Below are 23,431 nucleotides of genomic sequence, written 5' to 3'. Positions count from 1 at the left end.
TGTGCCATTTAATAATACTTCCTATTTCACATACATTGTTTGGCTTTCTTTTAATGTGGTGTCTGTCATATATGGATGAAATGTTTATTTGTAATAAATCTATTAGTCACATTTTATCTAACGCTGTTACGTGATCACATAAAGCAAGTTAAAAATAAACAGATGATTAAAGGGAATCAACCATGTATTGTAGCCTTTCTAAAGGTTTTTCCAGCAGTTCCTTTGTTTTTCAGATGCATCCTGTAGATTTTAAATGAACTCATTTTTCTTCGTTATCTTCAGCCCTCTCAGAGAGCACAGGGGGTGTATACTTTTGCCACAGAGCACAGCCACATTATCCTTCTGGTCAAGGGCGTAACTACTGAGGTAGCAGCAGTAGCGCACACTAGGGGCCCGGTGACAGCCAATACCGCTGTGCCGGTAACAGGCCCTATTTACATACCGATCCTGGTTCCTGCCCACGGTTGCCTGTGGCTCTCCTGCCACGGAGGCCGCTGTGAACAGGAGCGGGGGGATCAGTAAGTAAGGCTGTGGGCCCCACAAACACTATTATTTTACTTGGGGGTCTTTTCAGACCCCTGAGTATAGTGATTAGAGGCCCAGGGGAGGTAAGAGAACATAAAAAACAGTGTTACTTACCTTTCCAGACAAGCTTCGGGCCTACTTTAGTGATGTCCCTGAAGTCATATGGCCAGGGCCTTATGTGTCACGACGCAGGCCCAGGTCACGTAACATCCTGTACATTATTGAAGATGGCCAACATCAACAAGGATCGCATTGGAACCAGGGATAGGTAAGTAAGAGTGTTTTTATGTTTGTATCCTCCCTTGGGTCTCTGATTATTATGCACTAGGTTTTGAAAAGACCACAGAGTATAATAATTGTATATGTGTGTCCACAATGGGGCATAATACTATGTGCAGGGGCCACTATGCGGCAATAATACTGTGTGCAGGAGCCACTATGGGGCAATAATACTGTGTGCAGGAGCCACTATGGGGCATAATACTGTGTGCAGGAGCCACTATGGGGCAATAATAGTGTGTGCAGGGGCCACTATGGGGCATAATAGCGCACGCAGGAATGCGGGTTGGGGTCTTTGGCATGTCAAAAGTTTGCCACGGGGCCCCACCATTCCTAGTTACACCAATGCTTCTGGTCCTGTCTATGTACCATTATGGGCCATCCTCTTCTCTTTTCTAAACCTTCCCCCAATCTTCATGCTAGTGCCATCACTAGAATTCCAGCATCACTCTGGCCGCCTCCTTGCTCGAAATCCCAACCATGCGCAGAACGCATGGCCATTTCGGGTAATTACTGTAGAGTGCTATAACTCTGGATTTGAAAAGAAGTGAAGGCGGCGCTTCCTAAGGTAGGACCGTTTAGACCAGTAGTCCCCAACCTTTTTTCCACCAGGGACCAGTTTCAGCAAGACAATTTTTCTATGGCCTGGTGGGGGCGTGAAGGGGTGTGGATGGAGGTGGGGAAGGGGTGTGGTTGGGGGGCGGGGTTAAGCATGGGGGTGTAGATTAGAATCATGTACATATGAAAACACAAGAGAAAGTGCAAACTGACGGCCACTGCAGGTTATGAAGATGGATACTGATGACGGATATCACTCCTAATGCTGCTATTATCTTCACTACAGCTACATTACATGTCACAGGGACAGGTGACGTGTAATGTAGTTGCCCAAAGTTTGGTAGGCGAGTGCGGGGTGGAGCCAACACCCGCTGCATGTCCTGCATAGAATTCTGGACATACAGCGGGTCCCGGCTCAACCTCGCACTTTGCTCACCTTATCCCGATGAGCAACAACCAAGCGTCAGTGTTGTGCTGCTGACTCCTCGCCGCCGGTACATGGACAGGTGCAACATGCCCCACGGCCCGGTACTGGTCCGTGGACCGGCGGTTGGGGACCCCTGGTTTAGACCAATAAGATCTAGGGCTAGGTTCACATCTGCATTCGGGTTTCCTTTCCCGAATGAAAACCTAATCTACATAAAAAAGCAGGAAACCCGCAGACCCCAAAGACTACAATGGGTTCGTGTGGTTTCCACCCAAAAAGGGCAAAAATTGCAGAGAGAAAAGCGCTGCTTGAGGGGAATGGAATCCCCGAATATAGTGCAAGTGCTGATGTGAACCCATCGTAAGGAAAGAAGGAGAGACTCTTACCCAGGGAATGTGGTTTAGGCATCTAGTGAAGATGTAGTTCTATTCTGAGTCCCTGATGGGCAATAGAAGCACCAGCCTCATCGGGAGAAGCAAACCAGATGCCTCAGAATCCAATAACGTACAATAGTACCAAAGGTAAAAGGCAGTACAGTGCAACGCATTACGCAATCTTTATCACTTCATCAGGCACACGACAAACAACAACAACAGAAAGATATTTAAAGTATACAAAAAGGAAATTGCACAATAATGGCATAATTCAATAAGCAGCCATGTCATTCATAAAAAAAGCCATTCCAGGAACTGACATCACTTGATAAACAAATTAATTGATTAAAAAAACCTTAATTGATAAAAAAAAGTATTCACCGTATTAGTCACGAAAACACTTAACCTCATGCTGAACAACAGGTGATGTTTAAATCCACTATTGTTTAATCCCTTTGGTGTTAAAGCATGTCATTATAAACCCAATAGGCTTCTCTAGAAATTAAAGCCTTGAATCTATTTCTAATATTATACAAAATCCAAAGTTTAAAGGGATTCAATCATTCAAATGCAATTTTTTCTCCCTTACACATAGGAATAGCTTTAAGAAAGGCTATTCTTCTCCTACCTTTAGATGTCTTCTCTGTGTCGCCGTTCCGTAGAAATTCCGGTTTTCTTCTGTATGCAAATTAGTTCTCTCACAGCACTGGGGGCAGTCCCCAGTGCTCAAACAGAGCATCCCCAATGCTGCGAGAGAAATCTCCAACGCTGCCTCCATCTTCAGCTGGAACGACCTCTCCCTGCGTCTTCTTCCGGCGCTGGCTTCAAACTTCTAGACATGCGCAGTCGGCTCTGCCTTCGGGCCTCAGACAGAGCCGACTGCACATGCTGAGTCAATTTTCCTGTAGCCGCTTACACAGTAAACTGGTGTAAGCAGCCATTTTCTTGTGGCTGCTTTCACACAAAATTTAATAGTGCATTTTCTCCTGCATCAAACAAGCTCTTATATGGCTTCATCAATGGAAAAATAATAGCCACAAAAAATGCAATATCCTTTAGGGGAAAGGTTGCTGCAGCTGGAAAAGGAGTGTAAGGAATGAGAAAGCTATGCAATCATATATCAGGGTACAGCCCAAGGCTTGGCGTTTATGAGGAACAAAAAAAACATACCAGGAAGGACCCCAGAATGTCCTTTCAATCCTGGGAGCTTATGTACTCCTCACATCTTACATATTCACTTTTCGTTATCCAGTGTGTACTCACATCTGGAAAACTAATGCTCAATATCAAAAATTATATTACAAATTTTCGGGTGTATTTTGTCCTTTAAACCCTTGAACAAATAAAACAATTGGAGCAAAAGTGAAAATTTATTGGAAAATATATATCTTTATTAAATTGCTTATGCGGTGCAGTTTCTAAAATGGGGTCATTTAATGGGGGTTTCCACTGTTCTGGTATATCAGGGGTCCTGTAAATGCATCATGGTGTCTGAAAACCAAAATCTGACATCCAAAAACTCAGTGGTGCTCCTTCCCTTTTTCACCCTGCCTTGTGCCTAAACAGCAGCTTACAACCACATGTGGAGTATTTCGGTGTTCAAGTGAAATTGCATTTAAAATTGTGGGATGCATTTTCTACTTTAACCCCTTAAAGGGTTAACAAACTTCCCAAATGCAATGCTGATTTGAATTACATGCGAGTGCAGTTCTGAAAATGGGGTGATTTATGGGAAGTTTCTAATATATAAGTCTTTAGAATCTCCTTCAGAATTGATGTGCTTCCTAACAAATGGTTTGGGAAATTGTCTGTTATACTTGTAAGCTTTCTAACATCTAAAATAAATCAAAGGACAATTAAAAGGTGATGGCAATATAAAGCAGAGAAATGGTAGATAATATTGGTATAACTATTTGTCATAATTGCTATTACCACATAAAAAGACACGTCGGATTTGAAAAATGGAGCTGTGTCCTTAAGATGAATTTAGAGAGGACTGCCAGACCTGTCAGATCTCTTATTTGATGGCCCCAAGACACAGCCAAATAAATATCTAAAATTCACAAAGCATTACTGTTAAAGCAATATGGGGGTTCTGGATTCATTCATTTTGGATGTACATTCGTTCCACCTGCCTAAGGCTACTTTAACTAGAATAGAGCACGGCTCTAGATCCTGCTTGCCCTGTGTTCATACTATAGAGCTCAATCTGGAACCAAGAGACGCCTAGTGTAAGGTCCCATTTGAATGAGGTTGCCTCAAAAGAGATGGGCTCTCACATTTTGATCAAAATCAAGAATCTCAAATTTATACACATAGATAATGACTATATAATAGTAATGCATTTTGAACTTTACATCCTTATTTGCAAACGTCTTGGCACCCTCTACAGAGTGAATCTGCAATTTTGTATTTGCTTGTATTGCAACCATGGCAGTGTGCAGCTATTCACATTTGTTCTGTATAACTTTATTTTTGTCTTTTGCAGATCTCCCATTTGATATCATGATACATATGTATGTAAGTATGAAATTATAAATAGAAGGAGAGTTTATACTGAAATAAATTTGCTGAAATTCTGGAGAAACGATGGTAAAAATTTTTTTACACATATAAGAATCCTAATGTATTTCTTTATTATTGGGTCAGTGAAGCTAATGGACTTTATGGAACGAGAGTCTTACCTGAATATGTCATCCGTTACTCTAAATATGCCTGGGAAACAAGCAGCTTGAGGCTAGGGAAAAGAAGAAAAGAAATAATATAAAACTTATTTTTTCATTTGATACTAGCTTCAGCAGATGCAAATAGATGATGTTTAACAACTTTAATGGAGAAAAGTGAATTGCAACATGTAATGTTCAATACTTGGTAATAGAAAGAATGAAGGTAAGTCTTTACACATATGACTTAAAATGAATGTTCACTCTAAGAGGTTCTTGGGGTTAGAAAGCCCTCTTTCCTATACCCTATTAAGAACCTGAATCCTGAGTGGGTCCTCTGTTTAGGATGCTAGAGAGGAGAGAGGTTAAGAAGAATGCCTGGTAGTTTGAAGAAACTGCACTGGTCCTACATTACACAGACTAAACACTGTTTTGTTTTTAATAAACCCACGTTGGAATAGCCTATTCTAGCCCTACCTGTTGTGTTCTGCTTGCAGCCATTTCTGAATGATATACACTCACCGGCCACTTTATTAGGTACACCATGCTAGTAACGGGTTGGACCCCCTTTTGCCTTCAGAACTGCCTCAATTCTTCGTGGCATAGATTCAACAAGGTGCTGGAAGCATTCCTCAGAGATTTTGGTCCATATTGACATGATGGCATCACACAGTTGCCGCAGATTTGTCGGCTGCACATCCATGATGCGAATCTCCCGTTCCACCACATCCCAAAGATGCTCTATTGGATTGAGATCTGGTGACTGTGGAGGCCATTGGAGTACAGTGAACTCATTGTCATGTTCAAGAAACCAGTCTGAGATGATTCCAGCTTTATGACATGGCGCATTATCCTGCTGAAAGTAGCCATCAGATGTTGGTCATAAAGGGATGGACATGGTCAGCAACAATACTCAGGTAGGCTTTGGCGTTGCAACGATGCTCAATTGGTACCAAGGGGCCCAAAGAGTGCCAAGAAAATATTCCCCACACCATGACACCACCACCAGCCTGAACCGTTGATACAAGGCAGGATGGATCCATGCTTTCATGTTGTTAACGCCAAATTCTGACCCTACCATCCGAATGTCGCAGCAGAAATCGAGACTCATCAGACCAGGCAACGTTTTTCCAATCTTCAATTGTCCAATTTCGATGAGCTTGTGCAAATTGTAGCCTCAGTTTCCTGTTCTTAGCTGAAAGGAGTGGCACCCGGTGTGGTCTTCTGCTGCTGTAGCCCATCTGCCTCAAAGTTCGACGTACTGTGCGTTCAGAGATGCTCTTCTGGCTACCTTGGTTGTAACGGGTGGCTATTTGAGTCACTGTTGCCTTTCTATCAGCTCGAACCAGTCTGGCCATTCTCCTCTGACCTCTGGCATCAACAACGCATTTCCGCCCACAGAACTGCCGCTCACTGGATGTTTTTTCTTTTTCGGACCATTCTCTGTAAACCCTAGAGATGGTTGTGCGTGAAAATCCCAGTAGATCAGCAGTTTCTGAAATACTCAGACCAGCCCTTCTGGCACCAACAACCATGCCACGTTCAAAGGCACTCAAATCACCTTTCTTCCCCATACTGATGCTCGGTTTGAACTGCAGGAGATTGTCTTGACCATGTCTACATGCCTAAATGCACTGAGTTGCCGCCATGTGATTGGCTGATTAGAAATTAAGTGTTAACAAGCAGTTGGACAGGTGTACCTAATATAGTGGCCGGTGAGTGTAGTTTTTTGCTATTATGCCAATGAAACTCATAGAGCACAGGAAGCGTTTCCCCTTTGCTCCGAGCACAGCAGCGTCATACGCCTCCTGACCTTCATTCCGCCACCGAGACCTTTCCTGTACACCCCCTTCTATGTAGATCAGTTCATGTCAGTTTCCTCTTCGCTGCATCAGTAGCAAAGTAATCTTTTCAGGGAGATTGAAATCCCGACATGCGTTGTGGGCTCAGTCCTAACCCGAAGTAGCCACGTCAAGCCAAGCTGACAGCACATGTGCAGGATTTCAATCTCACTGAAGAAGACTGACTGACTGAAGTTGCTGCTGCTAATGCAGTGAAGAGGAGGCTGATGTCAACTGATCTACACAGAAGGGGGCGTGCATGCAGGAAAAGTCTAGGAGGCGGAATGAAGGCCAGGGAGGGTATGACGCTGCTGTGCTCGGAGCACAGGGGAAACACCCCCTTGTGCTCCGTGAGTTTCATTAGCATAATAGCTAAAACTATATACATCAAAAATGGCTGCAAACAGAGGAACAGAAAAGGTAGGGCTAGAATAGCCTTTCTAATGACTAGTCCAACGTGGTTTATTTAAAAATGCATATTTGGGGGCCACACGGTGGCTCAGTGGCTAGCACTGCAGCCTTGCAGCGCTGGTGTCCTGGTGTTCAAATCCCGCCAAGGGCGAAAAACCATCTGCAAGGAGTTTGTATGTTCTCCCTGTGTTTGCATGGATTTCCATCCCATATTCCAAAAAAAGACATACTGATAGGGAAAAATGTGCATTGTGACCTCTATGTGGGGCTCACAATCTACATTTAAAAAAAAAAAAAAAATGCATATTTAGAATGATAGAATCCCTTTAATCCTAGATGACAGTGCTGGAGTCATACCTACTGTTACTACTTACCTGGGAATTGGCCTAGTGATTCCTCTTCTCCATGCATTGAGAGACACATCCCTGCACCTATTTTCTCTAAGACTATGAGCTGATATACACATGACTACTGTATGTTCCTTCACAGATCTGCTTATTGTCAAGTGACATTAACCGGTTAAGGACCAGGCCCAAAAGTATGTTAAAGACCAGGCCTCTTTTTTCAAAACTGACATGTGTCACTTTAAATGGCAATAACTTTGAGACGCTTTAACTTACACAAATGAATTTGAGATGGTTTTCTCGTAACACATTATACTTCATGTTAGTGGTAAACACTAATCAATATTTTTGCATTTATTTATAAAAAAACTAGGAAATTTGATGGAAATTTGAAAAAAATTGCAATTTTCAAAATGTGAAATTCTCTGCTTTTCAGGCGGATAGTCATACCATCCAAATACATGAATAAATATTATCTCCCATATCTCTGCTTTATATTGGCATCATCTTTTGATTGTATTTTAATTTATTTTGGACGTCACAAGGCTTACAAGTGTAACAGCAATTTTCCAGATTTACAAGAAAATTCTCCAAACCAATTTTTTAGGGACCACTTCAGTTCTGAAAGTAATTATAAAGGCCTGTATAATAGAAACCCCCATAAATTACCCCATTTTCAAAACTGCACCCCTCAAATTATTCAAAACAGCATTTGGGATGTTTGTTAACCCTTTAAGCATTTCATAAGAATAAAAATAATATGGCAGTGAAATTTAGACATTTCATTTTTTTTCACTAATACATTCATTTAGACCCAAAATTAACACATTCACAAAGGGTTGAAGGAGAAAATGCATCTGACAGTTTATTGTGCAATTTCTCCCGTGCACAGAAATACCCCACATGTGGGTGTAAACTGATTTTTGGGCACACGGCAGTGCATGGAAGGGAAGGAGCGACACTGGGTGTTTGAACAGCAGATTTTGCTGGAATGATTTTCAGCGCCATGCCTTATTTGCAGAGACCCTAGAGTACCAAAACAATAGAAACCCCCCAAAAGTGACCCCATTTTAGAATCCACACCCCTCACAGAATTCATCAAGGGGTATAGTCAGCATTTAGACCCTACAGTTGTTTCACAGATTTTACTAACATTGGGATGTGTAAATGAAAAATTACTAAAATGTCACTTTATCTCCAAAGTTTTCATTTTCACAAAGGGTTAAAGGAGTAAAAGCCCCCCACAGTTTGTTAAACAATTTCTCCTGAACACGGCAATACCCCATATGTGGCTATAATCTGCTGTATGGGAACATGGCGGGGCTCAGAATGGAAGGAGCGCTATTTGGCTTTTGGATGGCAGATTTTGCTGGAATAATTTTAGGTGCCATGTCGCATTAGCAGAGCCCCTAGAGTACCAATACAGTGGAAACCCCCTAAAAGTGACCCCATTTGGGAAACTATACCCCCCACAGAACATATTAAAGGGTAGAGTGAGCATTTTGACCCTACAGCTGTTTCACAGATTTTATTAACATTGGGCCATGAAAATGAAAAATTACTTTTTTTTTCAACAAACTGTCAATTTAGCCCCAAATTTTTAATTTTCACAAGAGGATAAAGGAGAAAAAGCTCCATAAAGTTCGTTACACAAATTCTGCTGAACACAGAAATGCCCCATATGTGGTCATAATCTGCTGTATGGGAACATGGCGGGGCTCAGAATGGAAAGAGGGCTATTTGGCTTTTGGAGGGCAGATTTTGCTGGAATATTTTTCAGGTCCCATGTCGCATTTGCAGAGCCCCTAAAGTACCAATACAGTGGAAACCCCCTATAAGTGACCCCATTTTGGAAACTACACCCCTCATAGAATTTGTCTAGGGGTAGAGTGAGTATTTTGGCCTCACAGGTGTTTCACAGATTTTATTAACATTGGGACGTGAAAATGAAAAATTACTTTTTTTCCCAATAAATTGTCCATTTAGCGCCATAGTTTTAATTTTGCAAATAGTTTAAGAATTAAAAGCCCCCCACAGTTTGTTACACAATTTCTTCTGAACACGGCAATACCCCATATGTGGCCAAAATCTGCTGTATGGGTACATGCTGGGGCTCAGAATGGAAAGAGCGCTATTTGGATTTTGGAGGGCAGATGTTGCTGGAATAGTTTTCAGGTGCCATGTCGCATTTGCAGAGCCCCTAAAGTATCAATACAATGGAAACCCCTCAAAAGTGACCCCATTTTAGAAACTACACCTGTCAAGGAATGTATCAAGGGGTATTATCATTTTGAGCCTAAAATGCTTCCCAAAAATTAATGTACAAAATGAAAATTGAAATTTTTAAAAATATGCCATTTCGGTGCCCAATACGTTGCACCCACTTTGTGTTGTCAGAGACCTGCACTCCTAAAACTATTAAGTGGGCCATCCCGGGGGTCAAAAAATTATATATGTGGGTGTAAACTGCTGCTTGGGCACACAGCAGGGCTCAGAAGGGAAGGACCACTGTGCGTTTTAGCTTTTGGGATACAGATTTAGAGGGACCCTCTGGGCGCCATGATGTTTTTGCAGAGCCCTGGAGGTTCCAGTAAACTGGAATTCACCAAGAAGTGACCCCATTTTGTAGGGGCAATTTTAGGGTCTCTGCAAATGTGACGTGGTGTCCAAAAACGAAGAATCTAAATCTGCACTCCAAAAGCACATATTGCTCCTTCACATCTGCACCCTGCTGGGTACCCAAATAGCAGTGTATGCCCACATGTATGACACTGGTGTACCCCGGATAACGTACTTAATGCCATATGTGGGTAGAATCGGCTGTTTGGGCACAACCGGGGACAGAAGGGAAGGAGCGCTATTTTGGTTTTTGGAGCACAGTTTGGTTTTTTTTGCCACTTTTGCAAAGCCCCTGAATTGCCAATAAAGTGGAATCCGCAGACATGTCACCCTATTTTGGACACTACCCCACTGATGGGATTTATCAAGTGGTGTAGCGAGAATTTTTAACCCTTGAGTGTTGCATTTATTTAGTTTCCAGAAATGAAATCGCAACTGATAGAGAAGTTAAAAATGAAAATTTTATAGATTTGCCATTTCAGTGTGCAACATGTTGTGCCCGACTTATGTCAGCAGAGACACTCCAAAAACTGTTAAACGGGTATCCCAGGCACAACAGCTTTTAGAGCGTTCATCTCTGATACAAGTTGGGCACAATATATTAGGCACTGAAAGGACGTATTCCTGGAAAAATGGTCATTTTCACCTCTCACAATCCACTACAGTTATAGTTATATATATAAAGTTATAGCAACACTTGGGGGTTAAAAATGCTGTCTGTACCCCTGGATAAATCCTTCAGGGGTGTAGTTTCCAAAATAAGGTAATTTATCAGGGGATTCCAAATTACTGGCGTTTCAGCTCTACAAAAGTGTCATGGCATCCAAAAACCAAACCGTCTGTGCTCCAAAAACCAAATGACCCTTCTTCCCTTCTGTGTCCGGCTGTGCCCTAGTATCAGTTTATACCCACATATGACATTATGTCTGTTATCCGGGGGTACACCAGTGTCATACATGTGTCATACATGTGTCATAAACTGCAGTTTGGACGTACAGCAGGGTGCAGAAGGGAAGGAGCGCTATGCGGCTTTTGGAGCACAGATTCAGATGTTTGGTATCTGGACGCCATGTCATGTTTGTAGAGCCTGTAAGGTACCAGAAAAGTGGATTCCATGGGGTACCAGGAGTGACCCCATTTTGAAAACTGCACCCCTCAAAGAATTTATCAGGGGGTGTAGTGAGTATTAGTATCCCGGACGTGACTGCACAGCGGATGGCGAAGAGGGAATGTATAAGCTGTGCGGAGGACATTGCAAACACCAAATTCCCTACTATGTCCCCGTAGCTCCTATGATTGGGGGAGTCACTCTGGGGGTCACTTTAGGGGTCACTTCTGGTGTCTGTTCCCTCATAAGCTGTAAATCTGGGGTGTCCCCTGATATCCGCTCACACAGCTTATATATTCCCTACATGACGCACCCAGTTGTGTTCTAATAATTTGGCGATTTTTGAGGGTTTTTGTCTTCACATTGTGAGATGCTATATTTTCTTTATGTTTCTGGTGACGCGGCCATATAAGGGCTTATTCTTTGCGGGATGAGATGCATTTCGTAATGACACCATTTTTGGGTGTCTACATCTTATTGAATACATTTTATTAACCCTTTTTTGCTGGATTTAAAAAAAAAAAATCAATCCTGGCATTGAGTTTTACTTTTTTAATTTTGCACCATGCAGCGTACAGTATAAGTAACATGTTCCCTTTATTCTGCGGGTCGGTACGGTTACGGCGATACCTCATTTATAGTATTTTTTTATGTGTTACTAGTTCTGCAGAGGAAAAACACATTTGGGGACATAAATCAATGTTTTTTGCATCGCATCTTCTAAGAGGCGTAACATTTTTATTTTTCGGTTGACAGAGTTGGTTGAGGGCTTATTTTTTGCGGGACAACCTGCGCTTTTTATTGGTACTGTTGTCGGATGCATATGACTTTTTGATCACTTTTTATAGCATATTTTGTATGGTGAGATGGCGAAAAATCATTACTTCCGGCGAGTTTTTTCCGTTTTTTTTTTCCGGCGTTCGCCGTGTACATTAAATATTATTTCAGTTTTATTGTACAGATTGTTACGGACGCGACAATACCAAATATGCATTGTTTTTATTACTTTTTAGTTCTTTTTTTATATAATTCATTTTCTATTGAGAAAAAGGGATTTTTGGGCTTTATAACTTTATTAATTTTTTTCATACACTTCATTTTAGTTTTTTTACATTTTTTTTTACTTTTTCATGTGTCCATTTAGGACACTTCAATCAGCAATACTTTGCTGATATAGAATGCCATGTGAGACACAGCCTGCAGGTGTCCCACATGGCATTCCGTAGCAGGATGTCAGGCTGTGTAGACGCACAGCCTGACATCAGAAGGTCCTGGCAGGATCACCAGGTATGTGGGGGCTCCGGGCAGTCTGGGGTCACTGGCCAGACCCCAGACTACCTTTTACTGCTATCGGCACCCTCCGATCTCGCCGCGGGGGGTGCCGATCTGATTTAATTGTCGGCGGATGCCTTTCGATCGCGCCGTGATGTTTCACGGCGCGATCGAAAGGGTTAAAACGTCCAGTCGGACTCAGTTCCGACTGGACGTTATTGAGGAAGGGGTTAGGTGTTAGTAACACCTAACCCCCGTCCTCCCCGCACCCATCCCCCCGCGAAATAGGTACCTAAAGACAGGACGTATTTTTACAATAGTCCGGTCTTTAGGTACCTGGACCGCAGGCCGTAATTTTACGTACGGCGGTCCTTAACCGGTTAAAGGCGAACATGGAGTACACTCGGCAAAAAATTGCTGAGGCAACCATATGTCCGATTTATCAGAAAAATACCATGCATGCTGCTTCTATTTTTAGACAGTGGAATTGCAAACAGCATTTAGATATGTTTCTTAAAGGGGTATTCCCACCTCACATACTCATCAGTCTTTACTGCTGTAAAATCTTCTTTCTTCCTGGTTTCTTGCATCATTTTGTGGGCGGGGTTTCACATGCAACCTGTCGTTTAGCTCCGCCCCCAAATTCGCATGTAGCTCCGCCCACCCATATCAGACTATGAAGTACAGGCAGCAGCAACTCCATTCTGTGTTACATACAGAGACTGCCCATCTCTGCCATAATGAACACAATTGAATTCGCTAGCCTGATAACTGGGAGAACAGAAGAAATGCAAGCAGCTCCTCTCCCCTATCTGAGAGTAGGACCTAGGTCACATGGTGCAGACACAGGAATAGCTACAGTAGATACACAGGCTGGCTCCCTGCACTTAGCCCCTCCTCCCTCCCCCTGAGAGCAGCAGATACATCACTTGACTCATGAGCAGCTAAGTCAGGGCTGTGGCCACAAAGAATTGAATAAAGTAAGATAGTGGACAAACAAAGCAGTTTTGCTGAAGCAGTGTATTTAGGAAAAGTCTTACATCCACATTAACAAGCAGTGTAGATAGGATCCTTGTGATGGGACAACCCCTTTAAGCCTTTTCTTACTTTGTGAGTATTACAGCCTTAACTTTCAGATTCTGTCAGCTGCTTAAAGAGCTCCAGAGGGCATGTACCACACCCTGATATTTCCTGAATATTGGTGTGTTTATTAGGCCCCTCTATCCAGTAATATTAGAGGATACAGCATGTGATACAATAATAGGGACATTTTGTAAATTATGAGTGTCCAGTACATTGGACCAACTGGGAAGGAGAAGACAACATATATCAATATAAGCCATACTTGAAACCTCTCTCAAAAATAACATAAAAATGAAAAACTATTTATTTGGGGATCTTTAAAATGAATCCATGAAGCAGATGATCAAAATGTGATATGAAAAGTCCCTTACATTTATATCTCAAAAAAGAAACCAAGGGAAACATGAAACAAAGAATCAAAGAAGTTAATTTTTATTTGTTGCCAAAACTAATGCCCGGATAGCCAACAAGGCAAAGTTATGGTTGCTGTCCTTGGTACTTGTGAAATACATTTATGATATTGCCAAATCATATGATGATGGATATCACATCTCTTGCTTCCTATACTTTGATTGCATGTTATGTATTATTTGTTCTCAATTCTAACATAATCAGCACTATGAAACTTTACTATTGAATCCTTACCGTATGTACATCAGTCATGTGCAGCCTTAGTGCACTGTAGGATGAATTGTTTGTGTTCGTGAAACTTATTTCTGTCATCTAGTCTCCCAAAAATTTCTTCCCCTGCTTCTCTAAGCACCATCAACATCAACAACAGCGAGAGGAACACTCCAATTTTATTTTTAATGTGCAGGAACAGTATGAAACACAACCTGCTATTCATGACCCAAGCGAGATTTGTGTTAGAGAGACTAGCCCAGGGGCAGGGAACCTTCGGCTCTCCAGCTGCTGTGAAACTACAACTCCCAGCATGCTCCATTCACTTCCATGGGAGTTCCAAGAACAGCAGAGCAAGTATGCATGCTGGGAGTTGTAGTTTTGCAACAGCTGGAGAGCCGTACGTTCCCTATCCCTGGACTAGCCTGTCAGGCTACAATATTTTTTTGTCAATGAATGGGCCTTTCTGTGTGGATTCCATGAGAATAATGAGCAGGATCATCATTCTCATGGATGCAGCACAGACCAAAATACATGCAGACTTTTCCCACTAGATATGAATACAGTTGAGAAAACCCCATTTACATGGATGTAAGGCAGGTTGTACATAGGCTTAATGCAGATTTCAACACTGAAATCAGCATCAAATCTTAGGTGTGTGAACTTAGTCTTAGGGTTCAAACCAGGTTAATATAGCCTGGTGACATAAATGTAAATGATACCATCAGATGATTCCAATGTAACGCTTGCTGGCTCAGCCAGATCTCTAGTATAGCACTTATTATTGTTAATTCACAAGCAGGCAAGTACTTCACATTAAAACATGACACTACAGAACTTTAGGAAGTCCCTAATAACTTTATTCTCACACTTTAAGGTACAAATGTCATTCAGTAAATATTACATCATTTAGATTAATTCAGAACAATATTTAAGGTACAGTCAAAGCCTCCTGCATAGTTACAGCAATAAAGAAGGCTTGGATTTGGGAAAGTATTGCCAAAGACAAATCAAATATCTTGCTAAAACAGGATGCAGCTCACATGACTCCCAGAGGCTACGAAAAAAAAGAAAGAGTTCTAACAAGCTGCTTTCCAGAAGAGTTGGAGACATTCTATCTTTCTAGTGCCATGAAAAATGCATCAATGTCACTGTTGACAGAAGTCGAGGACACCAAAGTCTATTGTGGTAATGTTTTCCTTCTCTGCATTAGATGTGTTAAATCATTCCAAAGACAGTGTGAAAGCCACAAGAAATGCCAGTAAATCAGGAGTTTCTATTGTGGTTAATGGGTTCATCTATATTTCTCATGAACTATGATCCGGTACACACTATTTATTAAAATATACCACAACATACAGGATGTTTTTTCACCACAAACATACCAGAAATGAATGTTTGCACTATGGGCGAACCTTAAGAGTTTTCACAGTTTTTCTTGTGAGTCACACTTGTACTACACTGCTATTTTAAGGTTTTTGGGTTTTCATAGAACCTACAAATATCCCTCTCTTCACAATAATCCATTCAAATGGATACAGATATTTGGCCATCAACAAAAAAACAAACAAAACCAGATCCATTTTTTTTTTTTTTTTTATGATAGTCACAAAAAAAGTCTCATACAGGGGCCACACGGTGGCTCAGTGGTTAGCATTGCAGCGCTGGGTCCTGGTGTTCAAATCCCACCAAGGGCAAAAACCCATCTGCAAGGAGTTTGTATGTTCTCCCTGTGTTTGCATGGATTTCCATCCCATATTCCAAAAAGACATACTGATAGGGAAAAATGTACATCGTGAGCTCTATGTGGGCTCACAATCTACATTAAAAAAAAAAAAAAAAAAGTCTCATACAATACTTTTGTGTCTGTCATAAAAGAAAAAAAAAGATGAAAGGATTGGGTTTTTTTTTGTTTTCTTTTTAACATTGAAATCTATATAAACGGGAGGTTTTAGACAAAGTGTGGCCCTGGCCAAAATTAATAATGGGGCCCCGGAGGCTGGGATATCAACAGCACCCCAATATTCTGTTACTTAAGAAGTCAGTGCTGCACTTCCAGAGACAATGATATAGTTTTATGAGATAAGTAGAATTATACTGGGGAGAATTAGGGTCCATTCACACAGAGGAAAATGGCGCTTTCTTTGGCGCTGAAAATTCTGCTAGTGAAAAAAAAAGCTAGAGGCACCCATTGAAGTCAATGGGAGGTGTTTTTTCAGTGCTGAAAATTCAGCACTAAATAAAGCACTGTTTTCCTCACAAACAAAAAACATTATATGAAGACCACAATGATCAATAATACCTGTATACAAGGCCTAGATATTTCACTGCTTCCACACTATGACTACCACCATTAACACTATATAGTGATGCAAAGACAACAGTCGACAACTACACAACATTTGTATCCTAATGAACATCAGTTTAATGAAAAGGTTTTTCTGACTCCAAATTAATCTGTCAGGATTTGACACCTAGAATCACAGGGTGAGATCTTGCGTGGAGACTCAGATCAAGGGATATTATCAGAGGTCTTGTATGTCTTCCATTTTCTAATTATTGCTCCCACCATTGATTTCTTCACACCAAGCTACTTGCCTATTGCAGATTCAGTCTTCCCAGTCTGGTGCAGGGCTACAATTTTGTATCTGGTGTCCTTCAACAGCTCTTTGGTCTTCACCATAGTGGAGTTTAGAGTGTGACTGTTTGGGGTTGTGGACCGGTGTCTTTTATACGGATAACCTCAAACAGGAGCCATTACTACAGGTAATGAGTGGAGGACACAGACGCCTCTTAGGGTGCATTCACACAGAGGAAAATGGTGAGGAATTTGTTGTGGAATTTCAGCGCTGAAAAAAAAGCCTCCCATTGACTTCAATGGGTTCTGCTAGCTTTAGCGGAATTTTCCACGCTGAAAAAAAGCCTCCCATTGATTTCAATGGGTTCCGCTAGTTTTTTCCCACTAGCGGAATTTTCCACTTTCCACTAGTGGAAAAAAAAGCTAATGGCACCCATTGAAATCAATGGGAGGCTTTTTTCAGCAGGGAAAATTCAGCGCCAAATAAAGTGCCATTTTCCTCCGTGTGAATCGACCCTTAAAAAAAAGAAGTTACAGGTCTGTGAGAGCCAGAAATCTTGCTTGTTTGTAGGTTGTAGGTGACCAAATACTTATTTTCCACCATAATTTGCAAAGAAATTCTTTCCAAATCAGAAATGTGATTTTCTGGATTTGTTTTCTCATTTTGTCTCTCATAGTTGAGGTCTACCTATGATGTCAATTACAGGCCGACCTCGTCTTTTTAAGTGGGAGGAACTTGCACAATTGGTGGCTGACTAAATACTTTTTTCCCCACTGTAGTTCCTCCTTATAAATAACACTTCCCCCCTTATCAGTAATAGTTTCCCCTTATCAGTAATAGTTTCCCCTTATAAGTAATAGTTCTTCCTTTTAAATAGCCCCCTTATAAATAACAGTTTCCCCAGAATCTTTAATAATAGTTCCTCCTTACTAACAATAGTTCCTCCGCAGGCCTTATTATTAATTGATTCTCCTTAGAAATAGCCCCCCTTTATATTTAATCTCCGTTCGGAGATTGCGCCGCCCCATTTTGCTAAAAAATGGAGAGACCAAAGTCCTGAAAGCAGAACTTTCTCTCCGCATTTCTTGGTTGGAAACCTGGTGGGTCCCATTACAGTCTATTGAGTCCACAGGTAACCACTTTTTAAGCAGATTCTGCTTTGTATGCGATCATTGATATAACCTGTTATGGAAGAAAGGCATGTTTTAGAATCCTCAGTTCCCATGACTGAATGAGACCATGTCCTGACCATGCCTCCAGGGGATGGGGCACCACCTATCATGTGGTCCTGCCTTATCACTCAGTCCCATCACTTGGGAGGGGTGTAGGGCTGCAGAGGATGTAACGTGGCTGTCTCCTATTAGCTGGAGGGTGAGACCAGACTCACTCTGGAGACAGGTTAGAGCTGCTTCTAACCCAGGAGGAGGTTTTTGCTTTATATAAGATGGTGCAGTATTTTTTTTTTTCATTTTCCATAACAACCCAGCAGCACATTCACAAAAGTAGTTATGACACCACTGGCTTTCATATCAAAAAAACAAAATAGACAATAGACACGTGTAAGTCGGATTATTTCTACTACTAATAAATAAAAGTACAAAATGTATTATTATTTTAAACAGTAAACATCACATAGTAATAAAAGAGAACAAACACTAGTGGGGAGAAGATGGAAGTGCCCAATAATTAGACAGCATAGATAACACTCCAAATTACCCCGACCACACATTAAATGGTATAACATGCCAAACGGTTAATACTTATACATCCACTACAGGAAAAATATGGCACTAATTAATAGTGATTATAATAATGTTTCTAGTAACCTTGAATGAAAACATCCAGATATACATGTATATAGAATGTTATTGTACTACATCCCATAGAAAGACCCATAGCTTTACCACAAGATGTAATCTACTATAAGACTAAGGACCCACGTGGTGTCCCGCAGCAAAAAAGTGCCACAAGTCTGCAGCACAGTTTTTACTGCAAAGTGGGCATGGGATTCAATAGAATCCCATCCATTTTACTCTGACTGTAAAACACCACAAATTGTTCAGAACAGAAAAACATTGCATCTAAACGTCCTGTTTCCTGTTGCCAAGGCATAGATATTAATGAAATCTGGAAATCATATTGAGCCATCATTGAGAGGGTGGAGGGAACTGATCTTGTACCGTAAACACAGCCCAAATACACAATCTAGTAATGCAACTCCCTATTGAGATCTCACCATACTACTGCTTTTCTGTCTGTGAGAAAAAAACGGTCAGGACACATTATAGTGACTGGAGACATTCACATGTCTGTTGTTTTTTGTGGACTGAGAAAAAAAAAATCATAATCCATGTGCTGACTATTTCCCAAAGATACATTACTAGGTGATTGCTGAAAAATGAAGACAGCATCTGTTTTATTTATGTATTTTTTTGCGGATGTGGATCAGATGGTATATAAACATCTTTCAAGAACAACAATGCAGGAGCAATTTACTGATGAACAATGCTTTTTCCAATGTAATGGAGCACAAAGAAAAAGTGACAACCAAGTACCTCAGTGAACGAAACTTTGAAATTTTGGGTTCAAGGCTAGAAAACTCCCCAGGTTTCAATCTCACTAGAAACCTGTGGTCAATCCTCAAAAAGAAGGTGGACAAGCAGAAACACAGAAATTGTGATAAACTCCAAGCACTGACCAGGGAAGAATGGGTTATCATCAGGATTTGGCTCAGAAGCTGAAATCCAGCATGTCAGGGTGAATTGCAGAAGTCTTGAAAAATCAGGATCAATACTGTAAATGTTGAGTCTTTAACGTCTTCCCGACATCCGCAGTTTTATTATAGTAGATGTCGGGTATTTAAATATAGCGGCTGCCATGTCTTATATATACAGAAAAAAACCCATGCTAATGCTTGCAATCTGTGCCTGCACCGATCACGGTTATTATGGCCTCCAGTGCTTAAGTCAAAGCTGACAGAGGTACAATTTTTGTGGAGGTGCATGAGCGTCATCATGGGCGGTGGCCTGCTGAAGTTCTATGCAGTCTGTAATAGAAGTGCTAGAAATTTGCAGTGCTGATAAAGTAAAGCAAAAATTAACAGGAATTAAAAATTCAAATCCCTCCCTTTCTCTAGGATACATATATAGGTACAAAAAATACTGTGAAACACAAACACATTAGGTATCACTGCGTCCCAAACCGCCCAGTCTACAAACTTATACACTGTCTACCAATAAGTATTTGGGCACCCATGTAAATGAAGATATCCACGGTCGTGATGTACGTCACGCCTTCCACCATTAAATAGGATACAGCATTGGCATTAGTCGCATGCAAGATGCCACGAGGTGCAGAGTTGTCCGATTTTGAGAAAGGGGTAATTGTGGGGTACCACAGAAATGGTCGATCCTTAAGGGACATAGCAAGCGAACTGAATTACCCAAAATTGACAGTGGCCTATGTGATTACGAAGTGGAAGGTGAATGGTGATTGTCGGAATGTGCCCCGAGTCAGCAGACCCCAAAACTGGGAGATAGAGACCGACGAGTGCTGGCCAGAGAAACCGCACCCAACCGATGGCTCACATACACCAGGAGTTTCACCAGGTATCCAGGAGTATTGTGTCCATCAATACCATCCATAAGGAAGCATCTGCTGGGTTCTACCAACTATTGGATATGAATAAATGTTGTTTTTCTATTCTACCACAGGTGTCCAAATACTTATTGGTAGACAGTGTATATGCTGTAGTGGGAAAAAAATATATCAAAAGAGCCAAAATAGGCAAAATAAACTTGATATATTTGTCAACAAAATTGTATAAACTTATAAAAAGCTTATAATTGTACTTCAGTATGCCATAGAAACAACTGACTAATGCGGCGTTCACACTTGCGCCCAGGTCTGCCCAGGGGTTTCCATCCTAATTCCTGGAGAAACTGCACAGGGGACGGCTTCCCGGTGGTCAGTTTTAAAACCCATTAATTTGAATGGTTTTTTAAATGAAATTGCCGGTGTCTGCCTGCAGCCTCTCCTTGGAAAAAACGTTTTTGCACGGACACAAAGTCGGACATAAAGGACTTTTTGTCCATCCAAAAAAAACGGTTTCCCTGCAGAGACGCTGCATACGGACACTGGTGATTTGCTTTAAAAACCTATTCAAATTAATGGGTTTTAAAACTCACCGCCGGCAAGCCATCCCCTGTGCAGTTTCTCCGGGGATAGGGGACAGTTTCTCCGGGGATTAGGACGGAAACCCCTGGGTGGATAGCAGATGCTGGTGTGAACACTCCCTAAAAGATCTAAAAATACTGAAGCAGCAAACTTTGTGAAATCCATAATAGGTGTCAGCCTCAAAACCTTTGCCTGCAAGCAAGGGAGCATTTTTATTACAAAGATTCCAGTTGAAAGTTAATGTTTTTGTGAGACCTAACAGAGTAATGTAATATTTATTATGATAATCCATTTAATATGATTTAGTATGGAGTAATTTTCTCTTATGTTGACATGTTGATCCAAAATGACCTTTCTGGTTTGTTACGTTTGTATCAGTGTGAAAATATTGTTTTTATCAAAGGATATCTTTTTCAGTAATCCACAACTGGTTGTCATGGGATATTAACTTTGAAACACATACAATACAATACAATAAAACATGTTTCCAGAAATATGAACTGGAGATGAAACGTTTTCTTTCAGATACTGCCACCTAGTGTCTATTATGAGGAAGTAAAAAAGAAAAACTGTTTTGACAGAAATAAAACGTGTTAATATGTTGCTTGTCTCTCCACTACAATTCTTTGCAGAAGAGAAGACAAGCATAAGACCCTGGCTATTACCCTTCTTCTAGATTTCTAGGTGTGATGTGGATAATAGGACAGGAGAAGCTGTAACACATCTATGCCAATAGAAGCTTGATAGGCTGTTACTATGGCCCATATAAGGAGTCAAAAGGCTCTCAATTACCCAAATATTGAAATGTACTACAAATCCCCTTTTAAAATACATGTGCTGCTTGCCCCAAAGCCTTGCACAGTGATCACATGACCTCAAAGTCAATTTCTGATCACACCAGTGACAATGCGGCTTACACAGTGACTAGAAAACAGATGAGGGGGTCACGTGATGCATAGATGGCTTGTTATTGCTTGTGGTATTGTATGCATTTTAAAAAGTCAGTATTGTACATTTTTTATGTATTTTTTTTTTTTAACCTCAGGACCCATTTTATTAAACATTGGAACGCCCCTTTAAAAAGCTTAAATGTATGTTTGACCTTTTGAAATCCCTCATCACAGATTTTATAAAAACAAAAAAATTATAATATATATATATATATATATATATATATATATATATATATATTTATTTAAAATAATATTTTGAGTGCTCCTTTACTGCAGTGCTCCTGCACAGTGATGTACTCACTAAACTATAATTAATTGGCATAACCTATACTTTATAGCAGGGGTAGGGAACGTACGGCTCTCCAGCTGTTGCAAAACTACAACTCCCAGCATGCATACTTGCTCTGCTGTTCTTGGAACTCCCATGGAAGTGAATGGAGCATGCTGGGAGTTGTAGTTTCACAGCAGCTGGAGAGCCGAAGGTTCCCTAACCCTGCTTTATAGTATAGTATTACATCCATAGCCATCTATTAGGACAGAAGAACATTTCCAGATCAACATCCCAGAACCTCCCAGCTCTAGAAAACTAGTAGTCACAAACTACAATATTATATTTTCCAAATAAAGGCTTGAACTTATTCAATGAATCAACTATCACAGCATTCTGTAGCAACGAGTTCCATCGTCTGACTGTCTCTTTAGTAAAGAACCTCCATCTACAATGATGGTAAGACCTTTGACTGTCTCTGAACCAAAAGCCACTCCCAGGAAGACTTCATCAGGTATAACGAGGCAGTTCTCAACTTCAAGAACACCAAACAGGTCTACGTTACCACACTCATATCTTCCCTATCCTGCGACCCCAAACAGCTATTCACCACTTTCAGCTCTCTTCTCCATCCTCCTGTGCCCCCTCCGTCATCACTTTTCTCAGCTGGACTTTGCCTCTTATTTCAAAAACAAACCTGACACCATCAGAAACAGTCTCACCCTACACTCCCAGCAACCACTCTACCCAACTGCTCAGTGCTCTTCATCTTTAACCTGTTTCTCACCAATGAAAAGCTCTCCACCCCAATTTCAAAATCCCACCTCATCACCTCTGTGTTTGACCCAATCCAGTCACATCTCATCCCCATCCTCACTGAAGTCTTTACTCCTGCCCTAACCCAGAGGATCCTTCCCTTCCATCTTCAAATATGCTACTGTCACACCTATCCCTATCAACCATCCCTCAATCCGTCCTCTCCAGCCAACTATCACCACTTCTCACTGCTTCCACATGACTCAAAATTGCTTGAATCCAAAAAGAACAGTGGAATCTGGCCAATTCCACTAAAAACAACCGGTGGCCGCACGCTCCTTCACAGACTAAAAAATGAAGACCAAAGTTATGAAGAAGCGACTATCTATGAAGAAGCTGCTATCTATCAATAAAAGTCGCTTCTTCATTACTTTGGTCTTCAATTTTTAGTCTGTGAAGGAGCATGTGCCCACCGGGTTGTTTTTAGTGGAATTGGCCAGATTCCACTGTTGCCTTTAGCTTTAGTTTACTGCCCGTCATCACAGAGGGCTGTCATCCAGTGTTAGCGACCCTT

General features: G+C 41.2%; 1 protein-coding gene across 2 annotated transcripts in view; it reads right to left on the bottom strand.

Moving 5' to 3' along the window:
* The window catches only part of FANCC (FA complementation group C), a 113,472-nt gene that overhangs the window by 22,113 nt on the left and 67,928 nt on the right, over nt 1–23,431 (bottom strand). For both annotated transcript variants that reach the window (XM_075277732.1, XM_075277741.1), the window contains exon 9: nt 4,848–4,900. In XM_075277732.1, the coding sequence (XP_075133833.1) occupies nt 4,848–4,900 (53 nt within the window). The remainder of the gene's footprint in view (nt 1–4,847; nt 4,901–23,431) is intronic.

The sequence above is a fragment of the Leptodactylus fuscus genome, chromosome 1, assembly GCF_031893055.1.
Source record: "Leptodactylus fuscus isolate aLepFus1 chromosome 1, aLepFus1.hap2, whole genome shotgun sequence".
Taxonomy (NCBI): domain Eukaryota; kingdom Metazoa; phylum Chordata; class Amphibia; order Anura; family Leptodactylidae; genus Leptodactylus; species Leptodactylus fuscus.
The sequence above is the reverse complement of the archived record's forward strand: the minus strand, read 5'-3'. Positions and strand labels throughout refer to the sequence as shown.